The sequence below is a fragment of the Epinephelus lanceolatus genome, chromosome 10 (genome assembly GCF_041903045.1).
Source record: "Epinephelus lanceolatus isolate andai-2023 chromosome 10, ASM4190304v1, whole genome shotgun sequence".
Taxonomy (NCBI): Eukaryota; Metazoa; Chordata; class Actinopteri; order Perciformes; family Serranidae; genus Epinephelus; species Epinephelus lanceolatus.
The window spans coordinates 2,578,100-2,593,229 of NC_135743.1; the positions used below are offsets into that span (position 1 = coordinate 2,578,100).

Below are 15,130 nucleotides of genomic sequence, written 5' to 3' on the forward strand. Positions count from 1 at the left end.
GCACACTTCATATCAGGTTAGGGAAAAAGTATTTCCTGTTGTAGGGATGAATAAGGTTATGTGTATTAAGGGTTATCATGTCCACCTCATCAGAAACTGGGGAGGGATTAAGAGGAATATTGGATTTCTCTGCAACGCTAACTTTTTAGCACATTAGCTAACGTTAGCTTCCATAGCAAAACAAACAAGTGTGGTCCTCCTTTGTAAGATTGGCTTCCTGTGACATCATCCATCCACTGAGTGAGAGCATACGGGTCGGCCAGTCTGGTCCCGTTGGTCAGTGTTTACTTCTTCAAGTAACACTGGCGGTCCCGGAGAGTGAGTGACCTGACATGGTGCGTTGGTAAATTCAGTCTGACGCTCTACACTAAAATGAGAGCCCTGTTGGTGGAAGAAACGCAGCGTTATATTTCTACATGAATGAACCAACGGTTAAGTTAATCACACATTCACTCCGCTCGGCGCTCTGCTGCTCCGTCTCCACAGACAGAGTGTCCAGAGTGCGCTCTGCCACTCTGAGAGTGCGCTGCTCTGGATAACCCAACGCTACATTCAGACAGCGCTCCCAATTTATCAACGCTCCAGTTTGTGTCAGAGTGCGCTCCCACACTCACAATGAGTGTTTCTGAACGCACCACTCACATCATCTTCCTCCATTGTCTAAAACAAGACAACACAACTTGTTAGCTAGCGCTAGCTAATGTCTGTGGAGAACAGTGAAAGGGTGTATTACATTAAGCAGTAAATGACAATGAAATTCTTCATTCTCAAATTAGTTACAAAATGTATAAAAAGAAAAGTGTATTCTCACCTAAAAATGAGAATTCAAGACATAAACATAAAATATAGAAATAAAATATAACGTCTATAAAACAGAAAAAAATGAAATATATATAATACTGTGGTAGACCTGTGTTCTCTCTTTGTTTGATAAAAACTATAATGATAGTTTTAGTAGATTACTAGGGCCCCGACAAAGACTGTTCCTAGTGGACCGACAGTCCTCATCAGGGTCCATCAGTGGACCGACAGTCCTCATTAGGGTCCATCAGTGGACCAACAGTCCTCATCAGGGTCCATCAGTGGACTAGTCTCCTGCATGTTTCTGATATGAATGTAATGATTAAATGATATATTTTGGTGGTTTGAGTTGAAGGTGTGAGAAAGAATAGTATCAGTAACATTGTTAACACTGTGCTACATTACAGAGAAATACAAACCGTACTAATGAACCTTCATTAATATAGGCCTATATTTTATCTCCAAGTGCACGTCACACACTGAGCGAGCCGCCTGTTAATGACGCTGTGGGCTAATGGGCATGTAGCTACTTCCATGTTTCAGATGATACGTCATGTTTGTAGTCGACCAATGAAGATGAGTTTACATATCACCTTGGGTTCGTCCTTCACCTTCTCAAAATGATCCCACACTTTGGATTTCCTGCCCGACATGTTATTAACTAGCCTGTGGAATAACCGCAGGTACCAGCCCTGGAGATTAACCTGACTCCTGTCTGACTGCTGAGCGTGGACACTTCCTGTGTCTGTCCTTTCAAAGTAAAGTCCCACATGGTCCAGTCATATAGGTTTGGATTTATTGTGACAAGGTGCAGCTCCTCATAGAGTTTCACGTTGTTTTTCTGCGACTAAAGCCTAGTTCACATTACACGATTTTCACCCTGATTTTGCGTCGTGGAGACTATCGTAATCTTTTGAGTGTTCATACCTGGCGACGTGCGATTCTGTCAGTGGGGGTCTCGCCAACTGCCTTACGACCTGTGTGTGCACACCACAAGATTTCTCCACTGAGCCCTTGCCGACAGAGCCCCAGATAATGCGGTGACGTCACCAAACTTGGAGACGACACATTGTAAAGCCATGGATATCCTTTGTTATCCTGGGTCCACAACACAACGCGCTCTCACTGAGGATCATTTTTATCCTGAAATAGTGAGAAGAATTTATTATATGTGGTTTAAAGTGTGTGTTCTTTCCTGGACGTTACTTTACGGCATTAAAATGCTTAATTTGCCAGTGAAGTTTGGCAGCCACACACTAAACCCATGCCTGATGGATTCTCCTCAGGGGTTTTACTGACAATAAAAACAATATGAAATAGTACAAAAGTAATTTTTTAATCTTTCCACCTTCCTTCATGGCTTCACTTTCCATCACAAACATAAACGCTTTTGTTTTCATTAACGCAGCATCAGTCACAGCAGTGATTGACACTTCCTGTCATGACACCCTCCAGCCTCACCTATAGGAGACAGAGTGGGGGGGTGCCCTGTCCTGTGAGTCTGATTGGTTGTTTCAATAATACAGAGGGAGGACAGAGTCAGTGAGCTGCTGCGATTAGATGTCAGGGAGAAGAAAATGAAAGAAGAATGAAGAGGGATGAAGGTGGAGAGAGAGGAAGACAGAGGGAGGTTATTTCATTGTCGAAGCTCTTTCTTTTTCTGATGAAGAGATCAAACAGACTTCCTGTTTCTCCCCCCTCCACCCTCACCCTCTCCCCCTCCTCTCCAGGTCTCCCACGACTTTGCAGTGAATTTTAACGAGGAGAACCCAGAGTGTGCAGGTAGGTGCTTTGATTTCACGCTGTCTTTGAAAAAAATAGAAGGAGTCCAATATTTGATAGTGAAGCTCAGAAGTCCGAGTGCAGAGGAAACTCTTTGATGTGAGAGTTAGTTTGACGATGACGAGGGTTCAGATTGAAGGAGCTTCACCACTCCGAGGCCTCGATGACGGAGGAAGAGACGGTGTCTGCAGGTGACTCCAGCTCAGGTGTACGAGCACACTGAGGAGGATCTCCAGTCTGCAGGGTGACAGTCTGAGTCAGATTCATTTATGTAAAGCTCCGTGCAGACTGGATTTGTGTCTGCTCTGGAGGTGTGCTGGTTTTAAAAGAACCTGCTCTGGTCAGTGATTTTAATGAGCTGCTGTGTCTCTGTGATCGGTCTGCTTTGTCCCCCTGTCCTTTAAATCCCTTCCTTGTATTTGAAAGTGGATTTCTGAGCTGCTTGTCCTTCTAGCTTTTTTTAATCAGCCCAGTGGGAAATTTGAGTCTTTTTATGCAGCCTTACCTGAGAGCTCACTGGACACACGAGCTCATTCCAGAGTTCAAGATTAAGTTCTTTATTGTCATATACACAGATAAGATGACAATAGCAATGACAATCTTAAACCTCAGGCTCTCTCCAACAATGCTCATACAAATATGTATGAAAAGAAAGTAGTTCAAGTAAAAAATGAGAATCCAAGACAGAAGATAGTGTTCATGTTAAACTATGATATGTGTTATAGTTTGTGCACCTAGGATGTTCCCTTCTTCTGAGTTGGGAAGTCCGTTCATGAGCTTTAAGTCGTAACATGGAAACATTTTGGATGTGTCAAAGATGTGTTGAAAACATGCTGAAGTTTTATGAGGTGATTTTGTCCCACACTATCTACTAAATCCACTAAAATGTTGCTTTACCTGACTGATGCTGAAAAAACACCTGTACTGCGCAGCGCATCATGTGTCGCCCCTAGCACACACTGGACATGTCACACTGCAGCTCATCAACACACAACCACGCAAAGTAATCACTACTTTTACTGACAGATCTGAACTTCCTCCACCTCTGTGTTAGCTTAAATCATGTGTGGACAGCCATTAATTAAAACTGACTTCTGACCTGAGAGCTCTCCAGAGCCGTGACTCACCAGGAAGTATTGTTCTGACCGTTGTCTTTATAATGACGGGACTGTGAGTTGTTAAGCTCGGGATATTATTGTAATTGATTTACTGTAATTTACATTCTTCGTCACACACGAGACACAGCAACAGCTACAGAGTTCTCTTTATATACCCATGGTGAGGAGAACAGGTGTATGAAAAGAACGAGCTATTTGTTTGCACACAACAGCTTAGTTTTAATTTTACTCTTACATGCGTTTACTAATTTTCTTATACTGGTTGTATATCATTTTATTTAGTGTAATATATATTTACATTTACTTTGTGCTGCTTCTGCTACAACACCTGAATCTTCCCTCTAAGGATCAGTGAAGACATATCACATCGTATTGAATCTTAAACCCAGCTGACTACATGATTGTAATGTAAAGAGACACCATGTAAGTCAGACAGACTTGTAGTTGTTGCAAGGTGGACTCAGGCGAACTGTATCCTGCTGCTTTTTGTCATTCTCTCCTGGTCGTTATTTATTGGGTCAAAGACAGAGACAGACTCTGTTTAGCTGAAGGTCTCTCGCCCTCTCGGCTATAAAGGTCATTCATGAGCTCCGAGAGACACTTCAACACTGACACTCTTAATTAAGACTCAGTGTGTGTGTGAGAGAAGGAGATTGTGTTATCAATGACCTTCAGACAGTAAATCACATCACTGCTGCCGCCAGGCATGATGGGATGCCTCTGAACACGTCCTGAGAGAGATGGAGTGAACTTGACCACCAGAGTCTGGAGAGGCTTCATCTCACTGTGTGTGTGTGTGTGTGTGTGTGTGTGTGTGTGTGTGCTGACTGAAGGATTTAATGTTCAGGAACACGTGAGCTCTCTGTTGTTTTTTTCAGGAATGTTTTGGATTCTTCATCTTGACAGAGTTTATTCATGTTTTTACTCGCTGACACTGATTAATATTTGCTGTCAGGTATTCAGGGCGTGGTGGAGGCCTACCAGGCCTGCCTCCCCAAACTGCAGCTCTATGGTCCCACTAACATCGCCCCCATCATCCAGAAGGTCGCCAACTCCGCCTCGCAGGAGGTCCACACCAAAGAGGCCATGGTGAGAGCCGCTGGGCTGGGACCAGTTTATTGGTCACTCTTTTCAGCCTTCATTCAGTCACACTGTGCATTCCAAGCCCCATACTACCAAACTATATAGTACACCAGAGAACAATTTATAATGTCCCAATACATAGTATGTCAAATGTGGTATGCCAAAAATACCAGGATTGGTACTTCTACATTAGATCTGATTTTGCAGTCTGCAACCAGCATGCTTTTCTGGTTTCGAACAGTAATAATGGGAATACTGATTTTATAAGTGATCAATGCTGTGTTAACTGTGTGCATACTACATGCAGCAGTGCATACTTTTTTAAGGACAGCTGCAGTACAAACTGACACTAAAAAGAAAAAGTATGCGATTCAGAACGCACCCACAGTCGGCCGTCTGAGTTGAGGCAGGGAAGTTTGTCGCTTTGACACCAGTCTGTACTGAAACCAGAATCTTCTCTTCATAGTTCCACCTCTGTGGCCTCAGAGATATCCCAATCAAAACATTTCGCTCAAGGGAGAGGTTGTCATGAGATATCTTTGGGCAGATCTGTCCAGGCTGGTATTCTATCTGGTATCCTCCAACAGAAATCACTGGTAAAGATCAGGAAATCTCAGAGACAGTGAAGTGAAGTGACATTATTTCACATAACAAGACTACAGCAACAACTCTGTTGGCAGTTATCATTTCTCTTCACATACTCTGAGAAAGCTGTCAAACTGCCAGTGTCAAACTTTAGCAAATCAACTGACATTAATTGTGCGCCACTACAGCCAAAGGTTCTGCTGAAAACAGAAATGTCAAATACATGAAAGTTTAAAGAAAAGGAAACATAGATACTTATGTAACACGTCTCTCTCTTTGGCCCTCATCTGACAGGGTTAGTTTACGGGCAGGTTTGGTTCTTTGACATTTTGAGGACAGATGTGAAGTTAGTTTTTCCTGCATCACAAAACACTTTCAGTTCAAATCTGAAATACAGCAGGTGCATCAAAGAGTGAACCATTAACTTCATGAGTAACAATATCTATTATTTTTGTTTTATAGTTTTTGTTTTGCTCATTTTACCTCTCTTTTTTAAAGTATTTTAGGCCATCTTTGAGCTTTAGTTTACATTACAATATAAAGATAAATAAATATGAAATACTGAATATGACAACCTGATAACCAACCTGAGTTAGATTTCCTGATACAGTTTGACTGAAGAAGAGAACTGAGACGATTTTTATATTCTCTGTCTCGCAGCAATACTTCATCCTGCTGATCCTGACAGACGGCGTCATCACCGACATGGCTGACACGAGGGAGGCCATCGTCCAGGCCTCCCACCTCCCCATGTCTGTTATTATTGTTGGAATTGGGAACGCAGACTTCAGCGACATGCAGATGCTGGACGGAGATGACGGGATCCTTCGATCGCCTAAAGGAGAGCCCGTCCTACGAGACATTGTCCAGTTTGTCCCCTTTCGCAACTTCAAACATGTGAGTCTATCAAATGGACTTTCAGTGAAATTAAATTTTAAAAATTCAGTTCCCAGTTTAAACACAGATGTGCATTTACCTAAAGAGGAGCAAGTTTCTCTTTTACTGTCTTTGTCGTCTCTCAAGATCATTCCTGCTGAGGAGTTCCTCAAGGCACAATTTTAGGTCCTCTATTGTTTCTTATTAACAAAGTTCCTTTTGAGGAAACGTGAGACAAAGTATTTTCTGTTGCTATGGCCTGTATATTCTTATGCCTTTTATATCACAGTAAAATAAATAAACAAAAAAAACAGTCAAATGACAGTTATTTATTGTGATAATAGCCTTTTTTGGATATAATTTTACAAAATTCTTATGTGTAAATGCATGGTCATACATGAATAGTTTTATTTGATTTAATGCATACCAGTGGAACAGAGTACAGCTTGATATTATATATAGCATTTTGCATAAAGTTTAAATTTTTTGGAATAATGGTTAATGTGGATTTCACCCATAGCACCCAGGTTTGCCCAACAGAAATGTTAAAAATGCTGTATAATGCTGCATCTTTCTGTACTGTGGAGCCGCTAAAGTCCTAAAAAGTGACAGTTTTATTTTGTGCACACAATCTCATGCTCCATTCTACTCACTCGTGAACAAGACCTCGAGATACTTGAACTCCTTAGCTTGAGGTAGTGACTGTCTCCCAACCCAGAGGGGTCAATCCACTTTTTTTCCAGCAGAGAACCATGGCCTCAGATTTGGAGGCGCTGACTCTCATCTTGACCGCTTCACACTTGGCTGCAAACCGCCCCAGTGCATGCTGGAGGTCACGGTGCGATGAAGCCAACAGAACCACATCATCTGCAAACAGCAGAGATGCAATTCTGAGGTCCCCAAACCGGACCCCTTCCTGCCCCCAGCTGCACCTTGAGATCTGTCCATGAAGGTCACAAACAGGATCGGTGACACGGGAAAACCCCGGTGGAGGAAAAACACCCACCAAGAATGTGTTTGATTTCACATGGACGCAGCTCTCACTTTGGTCATAAAGGGACCAGATGGCTTGTATCGACGACCCCACTACCCCGTCTTCTTGCAGTGCCCCACAAGACTTACCAGGGGACATGGTCGTAAGCCTTCTCCAAGTCCACAAAATACATGCAGACTGGATGGGCAAACTCCCACGACCCCTTCAGCAGCCCTGCAAGAATGAAGAGCTGCTCCACTGTTACATGACCAGGACCGAAGCTGCGGTGTTCCTCCTGAATCTGAGTTCCAACAATAGGTCCGAGCCTCCTTTCCAGCACCCTGGGGTAAACTTTCCCAGAGTTGGAACACACCCTCTGGTCGCTTTTTTGAAAATAATAATCTAATAAATAAATAAATAATAATTCATAATAAAATAATAATTTTCTGATTTTGCTAATGTAAACAGAAACAGTTCCCCAAACTCTAAATTTCCTTCCAGCCCCTGTTATTACTCACTGTAAAGCACGTGTTGTTTGCTGTGTTAATGAAGTTATTAATACAAACACATTCAGCTGTTCACAGCCTCTGTTATCCAGGAAATAACACCCTTAAATATGGGCACCAGATGGTGTGTTAATTTGAAAGCTGTCTTCTTGATAGAAAATTATACAGTGTGGAAATATAACTTTGTGTGACCCCGTAGTATCGTAACAGTGGATGAAAGCAATAAGCCAGGAGGAGAGGAGTAGAAAGAGAGTTTTTCAGAGCATATTGGAAGTGGAGGAGGACAAGATGAGGGTGTGAAGTTATTGAAGAAATGAGTTTTTCATCCGTTAAGGAGTAAGACGGGGTGGCAATCTGCCAACCGATCTTAAGTGGGAAATATTTTATTTCTCTCAAATTAATTTTGGGTCTTTAACGAGTCTGAAGGTTACAGACTCTACGGTACAGAGGAGATTTATCTTCACCGTTTGGACTCATTTTACAGACACTGGACGCATTTTCCCTCCTGGGTTTAATCTGTGTGATGAATGAGAGTTTCTCTCTTTGGCCCAAAAGGAAGCAATTTTCATTTGACAGCAGCAGAACGAGGCAGAGCAGCTCTGACTGACTTCAGACGACCACAGTTGCTGTCTGTGATTTCTCACAAGAGCAGATTTTGGGTTTTAATAGAAAGATGCTTTTATTCTGTGCAATGCAGAATAACAGTGTTTATAATCTGCAGTATATTATGCAATATATTGATATTTTTTGATATTGTGAGACTAGATATAGATAGCTAGACTAAATATCGTCTTAGGTTTTGGATGTCAAAATATTGTATGTTTTGTCTTTTTCTTGTCTTGTTGGCTAAATTAATCCCAGTTCAGACCAAAGATTGGCGACGAGACAAAATCGTTTTAGAGCGTTGCAGAGAAAAGTAGCAGTGGTGCGAACTGGCCGGTCTGAGCTCGACTCAAGCTGGCTGATGGTGTCACCTGCAACTCAACTGGTCAAATCACCGGTGGTTGGTTTTAAAGCCCATCACCTGTCTGCAGCCATGATCAAATTTCTCTCTGGTTAATACGTAAAGCTCATGGCGACAGGTGAGAGTTCAAACGTAGCTCAACCTGTCAATTCTGAGCTTCACCTACAGGCTCAGCTTCCTCTTCACCACGGCAGTCTGGTTCATTACCTGCATTTCTGCTGACGCCACACTACTTCGTCGCATGCTTCATGTTATTTCTCAAATGAACAAGACCCCAAAATACTCAAACTGAGCAACAATCAACTATTATCTGGCAGAGTTCCTTTGCCTCAGAGTAGGTGCTCACTCTTATTTCAGTAACGTCAGACATGGTTACAAGTTGTTGAATATCCGATGCAGAAGCCTGATGAGAGGTAGACTCAGACTGACACTTCTGTACTTGGACCCAACTATGGTGGGGAAAAGTCACTTTTCAGAAGCCAATTCTCAAATTTCAAATAACAGAGCATCCATAAACAGAAAACTATGAGACAACAGTTCTCGCCTACAACTATATCATCATATGACTGTGATGGATCTGCAGAAAGTTAAAATCTGCAACTTGATTTTCACAGCATACAGTAATGAACTGAAACAAATGGCTGCCTGGAGGGAAGAGTCCGTCCTCAACTTGATGGATGATGGAAAAACGTTCAGCGTGAATGTGAAGTAAAACTGATTCTTTAGTTAGCTGTAAAATGCAAGACCACCGTCATGGTCCTTTAGATAGGAACCTGGAATGTTCGTCACTTTCATTCCTGTTTTACAACATGTTCAATTCCAGCATGGGTTTAAATTATACATGTTTAAACCACATGAACAGTGTGATGGATATTTCTCTCTGTCTCCTCCTCAGGCGTCTCCAGCTGCTCTGGCTAAAAGCGTCTTAGCAGAGGTGCCCAACCAGGTGGTTGACTACTACAACAGCAAGGGCATCAAGCCCAAAGTGCCCAGCGAGTACCAGTCTTCCAGGCCGTTCGGCCCGTGAGTGCCGCCTCCACAGCTGCTCCTGGACAGCACAACCTCTCCTGGACTGAGAAAAATGTTTACTGTCTTTTGTTTGTTGTTGATGTGGATGTTAAAGGTGCTACACGTGGCGTTTTACCATGAAGAAGTGGCTCATGTCAGTGTACAGGCTGGACTAACAGGAAGTTTTGTTGGATTGCTTTATGGCACAAAACAGGTAGAAGGCGTTTCATTACCTGTCGTCATCTTTTAGAAACAGTAGTAAGAAGCAGGTGAAGCTGCTGGTCACAGAAGTGCTAGGGTAGTTAGGATGCTCCCAGGGGGGAATTGTAAAGATATCTTTACAGTCACACATTGGATATAAAAGACAGAAGAAGTCAAAGTAGCTAACGTGCCAATTCAAAGAGCATTGTGATAAAATTAGGAGTGAGGGCCGTGATGCAATGCAGTTTGTCAACCTGCAGTGATGAGCCTGTAGTGATGAGGCAGCCATGGCTGACATAGAAAACCAGAAGGTTGTAATGCAGAAAAGTTAATCATACAAAGGATCCAACACATAATGTTTTTCAGACCTGAGTACAGGACGTAAGCGTGATGCGACTATATCTTAGAGCTCATGTGGGAGTAACTGTAATTTCTAATTTTCTAACTTGTAAACATCATTCACGTCATGATCCAACTTTGATCACCACTAGAAACCAGGGTTTACACTTATTAGTAGCTTGTTTTGTAAGCATATTTGCTAACTATGTAGCATTACCTTTGATATGCTTTAAAGAATTGTAGCTAACGTTTGTGTTTCTTTTGTTTTGTGATAGCGTTTACAATGACAGCCGGGTCACATCAGCATTCATGACAGCAACATTTCAGCAACAACAAGATTCATTTCAGTGGAATTAAGATGGAGGCAAAGTAAATCTATGCAGAGCTTTTGTGTAGAGGACAGTGTGTAGTGGACTTACATGCATGTTGAGGTAAAGACCAATTGTTTTTAACGTAACAGATGAAGCAGAGTCTGAAAAAGAGGATGCTATCGTATTAGCTTTGTAGCACCATCTAATTTTGCATACTTCTCTGTCAGAGTAAAAAACTGCCAACACTTATGGTACAATCTCTTGAATAAACTGTGATAACGTTTAGTCCAATTAGCAACTAAGCCAGCTAGTTTGCCAAACACAAGTTAGCTGACTGGTAGCAAGTCAGCTAGCCTGTTGAGCTATTTTGGCTGGCTAGGGTCAGCATATTACTGTTTAGCTAGCATGATAGCAGTTAGCTCACCAGCCACAGTAGCTTGCCAACTAGGCCTGCAAGTAGTCCCTGTATCACCAAGTTTCCAACACTGCCCAGTTTGTGGATACCGATGACATGACGGCTCACAAACTGTGAACACTGGGATCTTCAGTCCCACATCACATCGACATCATAGAGAGCAGAGAGGTCTGATGAACAGTAGCACTAAATGTATCAGTGAGGTGAGGAAGAACTTCATCTCATCTTGTGGTACAACTTATGTTCCATGTATAAAAATGCTAACTGTTGCACCTTTAGCATCCATTGTGCATGCGGGGCCTACAGAGGCTGAGCTGATCGTAACCTTCAGGAGTGTTTTTACAGGATGTGAAAAGCACACAAACACACAACACTGACCAACCCAATCACTGCTTCCCTGCAGACAGCATGACGGGCAGGGAAACAGTCAATGATGGAATGTATGAACCCCCCTCCTCCCCCTCTGGTTTGGTTTTATAAGAGTTTATTGATATTTTGCTAAATTTCGTAAGGTTCGTACGTTGTAAAGCATTTTGGATCTCTGCCAGATGAACAAGCGAGCTGCCTTCACAGACGTCTGCATCCTCTACTGTTTTTTTCTAAAGGCGAGGCAGATGCATGAACTGTTGTTTTGCATGCAAATCTCCATGCAGGACTCCCCGGTCCCTGTGCTCTCTGTTTCCTGGTAGTGAGTAATATGAGTAATAATAACGTTTACAATGTACCCGATGATGGGGCTGTTCTACTCTCAAGCATGTTCACGTGTAAACGAAAATGTGTGAGTAGATTTAAAAGCACAACCTGAGTATCCTTGGAGAGATTTCTAGATTATGGTGATAGATTTTGGTCTCTTTGTGCCACAACACCTGTCCATCTCTCTCTGTCTTTGAGGAACTGATTCATTTTCTTTTGTTTTACTTGGTTTTATTAAATAATTACTTCTGGGATTTGGACCTTTTAAGGGTGCAACCATATTTGCATCTTTCAGTCTATATTTCTTTTAAGTGAGATCATTTCCTGTCACTTGTAGAAAACCTTCAGTGCAAACTTCCTCAAATCTACAGTTGGCTTTATTCCTATGTCAGGATCAGATTTCACGCCCCACCTGCCGATCCATTTTCCACCACTCATACAAATCCAGGTTGCTGTGGCGGCACGCTAAACAAGGTAGTCCGGACATCCTTATACCCAGGTGTCTGTGAAGATTCTCAGTCATTCAGGTCATGGTGTAACTAGAAGTGCTCAGTCAAAGGTGACTGGTACCAGTAAGGCTTTTGAATGATAGGCATCTTCAATAATCTGACTGAAGTCCACTTGCCTTTGACTAAGCACTACGAAATATATCATATTTTCACGAGCCATGTCATCCAGCTTTTCCTGGGGATTCTGAGTTGCTCCCTGGCCAGATAAGGTTAATGATCCCTGAACAAGCTCTGGGTCTGATTCCTTTTCTCCTTCTGGTAGGACATACCGGGAAAAAACCTCCACAGGGAGGTGACCAGGAGGCAACTTAATCAGATGCCCAGACCACCTTAATTGGCTCCTATGAGATAACAGGAGTAGAACTCTTTTTAAATGTCAAAGCGCCTCAATTTGTGTCTTTATTGACAATGTAAGCATAATCAAATCCTGATAAAGTCTTTAAGTCAGGATCAAACTTCATGATCCATCCATCCATTGTCACTTATCTGGGTCCTGGTTTCAATGGCATGCTAGGTAAGGTAGTGCAGAGGTTCTTCCTATTCCCCAGCTCTCCCTGGGGATCCAAGGGTTTTCCACAGTCAACTGGGACTAATCTCTCAAACAAATTCTAAGTCTGCCACAGTGTCTCCTCCCAGTTGGACATGTCCAGAAAACCCCCACAGGAAGACATACAACAAGCGTCCTGATCAGATGCACAAAGCACCTCAACCGGCTCCTTTCAACATGAAGGAGCAGCTGCTACTCTCAGCATCTTTTGGATGTCCAAGATCTTCGCCCTGTCAGACACTGAAGGAAACTCATTCCAGCTTTTTTTGTCCATGTTCTCACTCTTTCGGTCATTACCCGAAGCTCATGACCACAGCTGAGGGTTGGAATGTAGACTGAGAGCTTTGCCTTCAACATCCACATTACTGCTGACGCACCAATCGACCAGTCAACCTTATTCAGATCCGGGTCATGGTGGCACCAGACTATGCAAGGCAGTCCCTTTCCTCAACCACATCCTTCAAGTCCACTTTGGAGGATCCCGAGATGTTCCCAGGCCAGATGAGAAAGGCAGTCCCTCCATTGTGTTCTGGATCTGCCCTGGGGTCTTTTCTCCTAGGTGGAAGTGCCTAGAAAACTTTAGCACAGAGGAACCACCTCAACAAGTTCCTTGAAATGCAAAAGAGGTAGAGAAGGTTCTAGTTCAAGCTCTCCTGGATGCCTGAACCCCTTGCCCAAAGTGTTACCAAATCAGCCACTTGTGTCCACAATCTCATTCTATAGGTCAAAACTCATGGCCAAAGGTGAGTTTGAACGTCAAGAACTTGACCTTAAGACTCAACTCCCTTTTGTTGAAGCCCAAAAGGCTGTTAACAATACCATATGGCTGATCTAGTGTTCCATCTTCCATCTGAAGATACTTGAAGTCCTTCATCCGAGGCACTGACTCGCTCCCAACTTGAAGGGACCAATTCACCATTTCACTATGTGATGATTTAAATGGTTTGATCTGACTGATGTGGGGGTGCCAGCATGAAATAAGCCTAGGGTATAGTTTTATTGGATTCTTCTTGAAAAAAAAAAATAGCAAGTCCAATTTTTGTCTTCTTGCACAATTTCTATGAAGTACTCCTGAATTCCTGATCCTGGACGTTCTAATTAGCTTGTTTTACCTGATCAGTGTTGCTTGCTAGTGCGCTAGCTTCAAAAGTTGCCAGATGATTTAGATTTAGAAATAAAGTCGCTGAGAGGATCTGAAAGGTCGTTAAATCTAGTGAGAAAGTCAGTTAGTCGGCAACACTGTACCCAATCAACTCAAACAGAACATTGATAGGAGTAAAAATCTTGCCCCATTAATGACTTGTGCGAGTTACTTCAGGAACCTTATCTGCAGATTGCGTTTCATGTGTTGCATTTTGCATTAATACAGCATTTTCATATTATTTCAAAGTACTTCAAAGACACTTTAAATTTTACTGTTTGAATAATTGATTTATCATCATCATCACAGGAAATGTACAGGCACTTTGCATTTTTGTTCGTTCTGTTGAACAAAGACAGAAGATGGCGGACAGGTGTTGGACACATGACTTATTGTTGTGTTAACATGCAGTATTGTGTGCAAAACAATGACAAACTGACTTATGATAATAAAAGTTTTATCAGTAACATCTGAGTGCGTTCAGTGTTTTATGAGAGATCGGTTGGAGTGAACGAGTCAGAGGAACCTTTAGGCTAGTTTATATTTTTATATGAGAAAATTATTTCCAGACACAAAGTCTCTGTGTGTATCAGCTCCCAGTGTGTGTGTTGAACTGTGGGTTGTTTGCTGTTCAACCTTGTGAGAGTAAAGAAGAAAATGAAGGAGAATCTCCCAGCTGTCCCAACATCCTCAGTGTGATTCCCAAACAACAGCAGCAGTAATTAAAGCTCTTGGCTGTTTGTTCGGAGGCGTGACGAGTTCAAAAAGAGGAGGAGAAGGATGAAAGGAAACCATTAACTCTGTCAACAGGACAAAAGACGTCAAAAGACTCGACATAAAGCTGCTGTCACAGTGAACACAACACAAGGCAACAGGTTTTTGAAGCTGCTCAGTGTGGAGAATCAAAGACACAAGCGAAAACATCTCAATCAAGAATTCAGGCCAGAACTCACACTACTGCTTTTAGTGTTAAATAAATCATCACTACATTGATTCTGAAACATCACCAAATATGTCAGTATTGCTTCCAAATAACCTCAAATGGTAACTGGATGAAGAAATCTGATCACTGATGATCAAATCCATTAAAAAAAAGGTAGTAAAACCCTCGAGTACCCTCTAATACCATGTAAAATTCAAAGGGATCAATGCACTTGAATTTGTCAAAGGTAAACTTAAAGAGTAAAGACACATAGCAGGTGGATTAACACACCTCCCCACAATGTTTTTTATTCTGCTGTAGAGATTTCTACTAATATCTAGTTTGGTCACACCTCT

General features: G+C 42.3%; 1 protein-coding gene across 1 annotated transcript in view; it reads left to right on the plus strand.

Moving 5' to 3' along the window:
- The window catches only part of cpne4a (copine IVa), a 116,875-nt gene extending 102,556 nt beyond the window's left edge, over positions 1–14,319 (plus strand). The window contains exons 13-16 of the mRNA XM_033640977.2: positions 2,532–2,583; positions 4,657–4,790; positions 6,030–6,266; positions 9,584–14,319. Of these exons, the coding sequence (XP_033496868.2) occupies positions 2,532–2,583; positions 4,657–4,790; positions 6,030–6,266; positions 9,584–9,715 (555 nt within the window). The 3' untranslated portion in view covers positions 9,716–14,319. The remainder of the gene's footprint in view (positions 1–2,531; positions 2,584–4,656; positions 4,791–6,029; positions 6,267–9,583) is intronic.
- Positions 14,320–15,130: the final 811 nt, after the last annotated feature.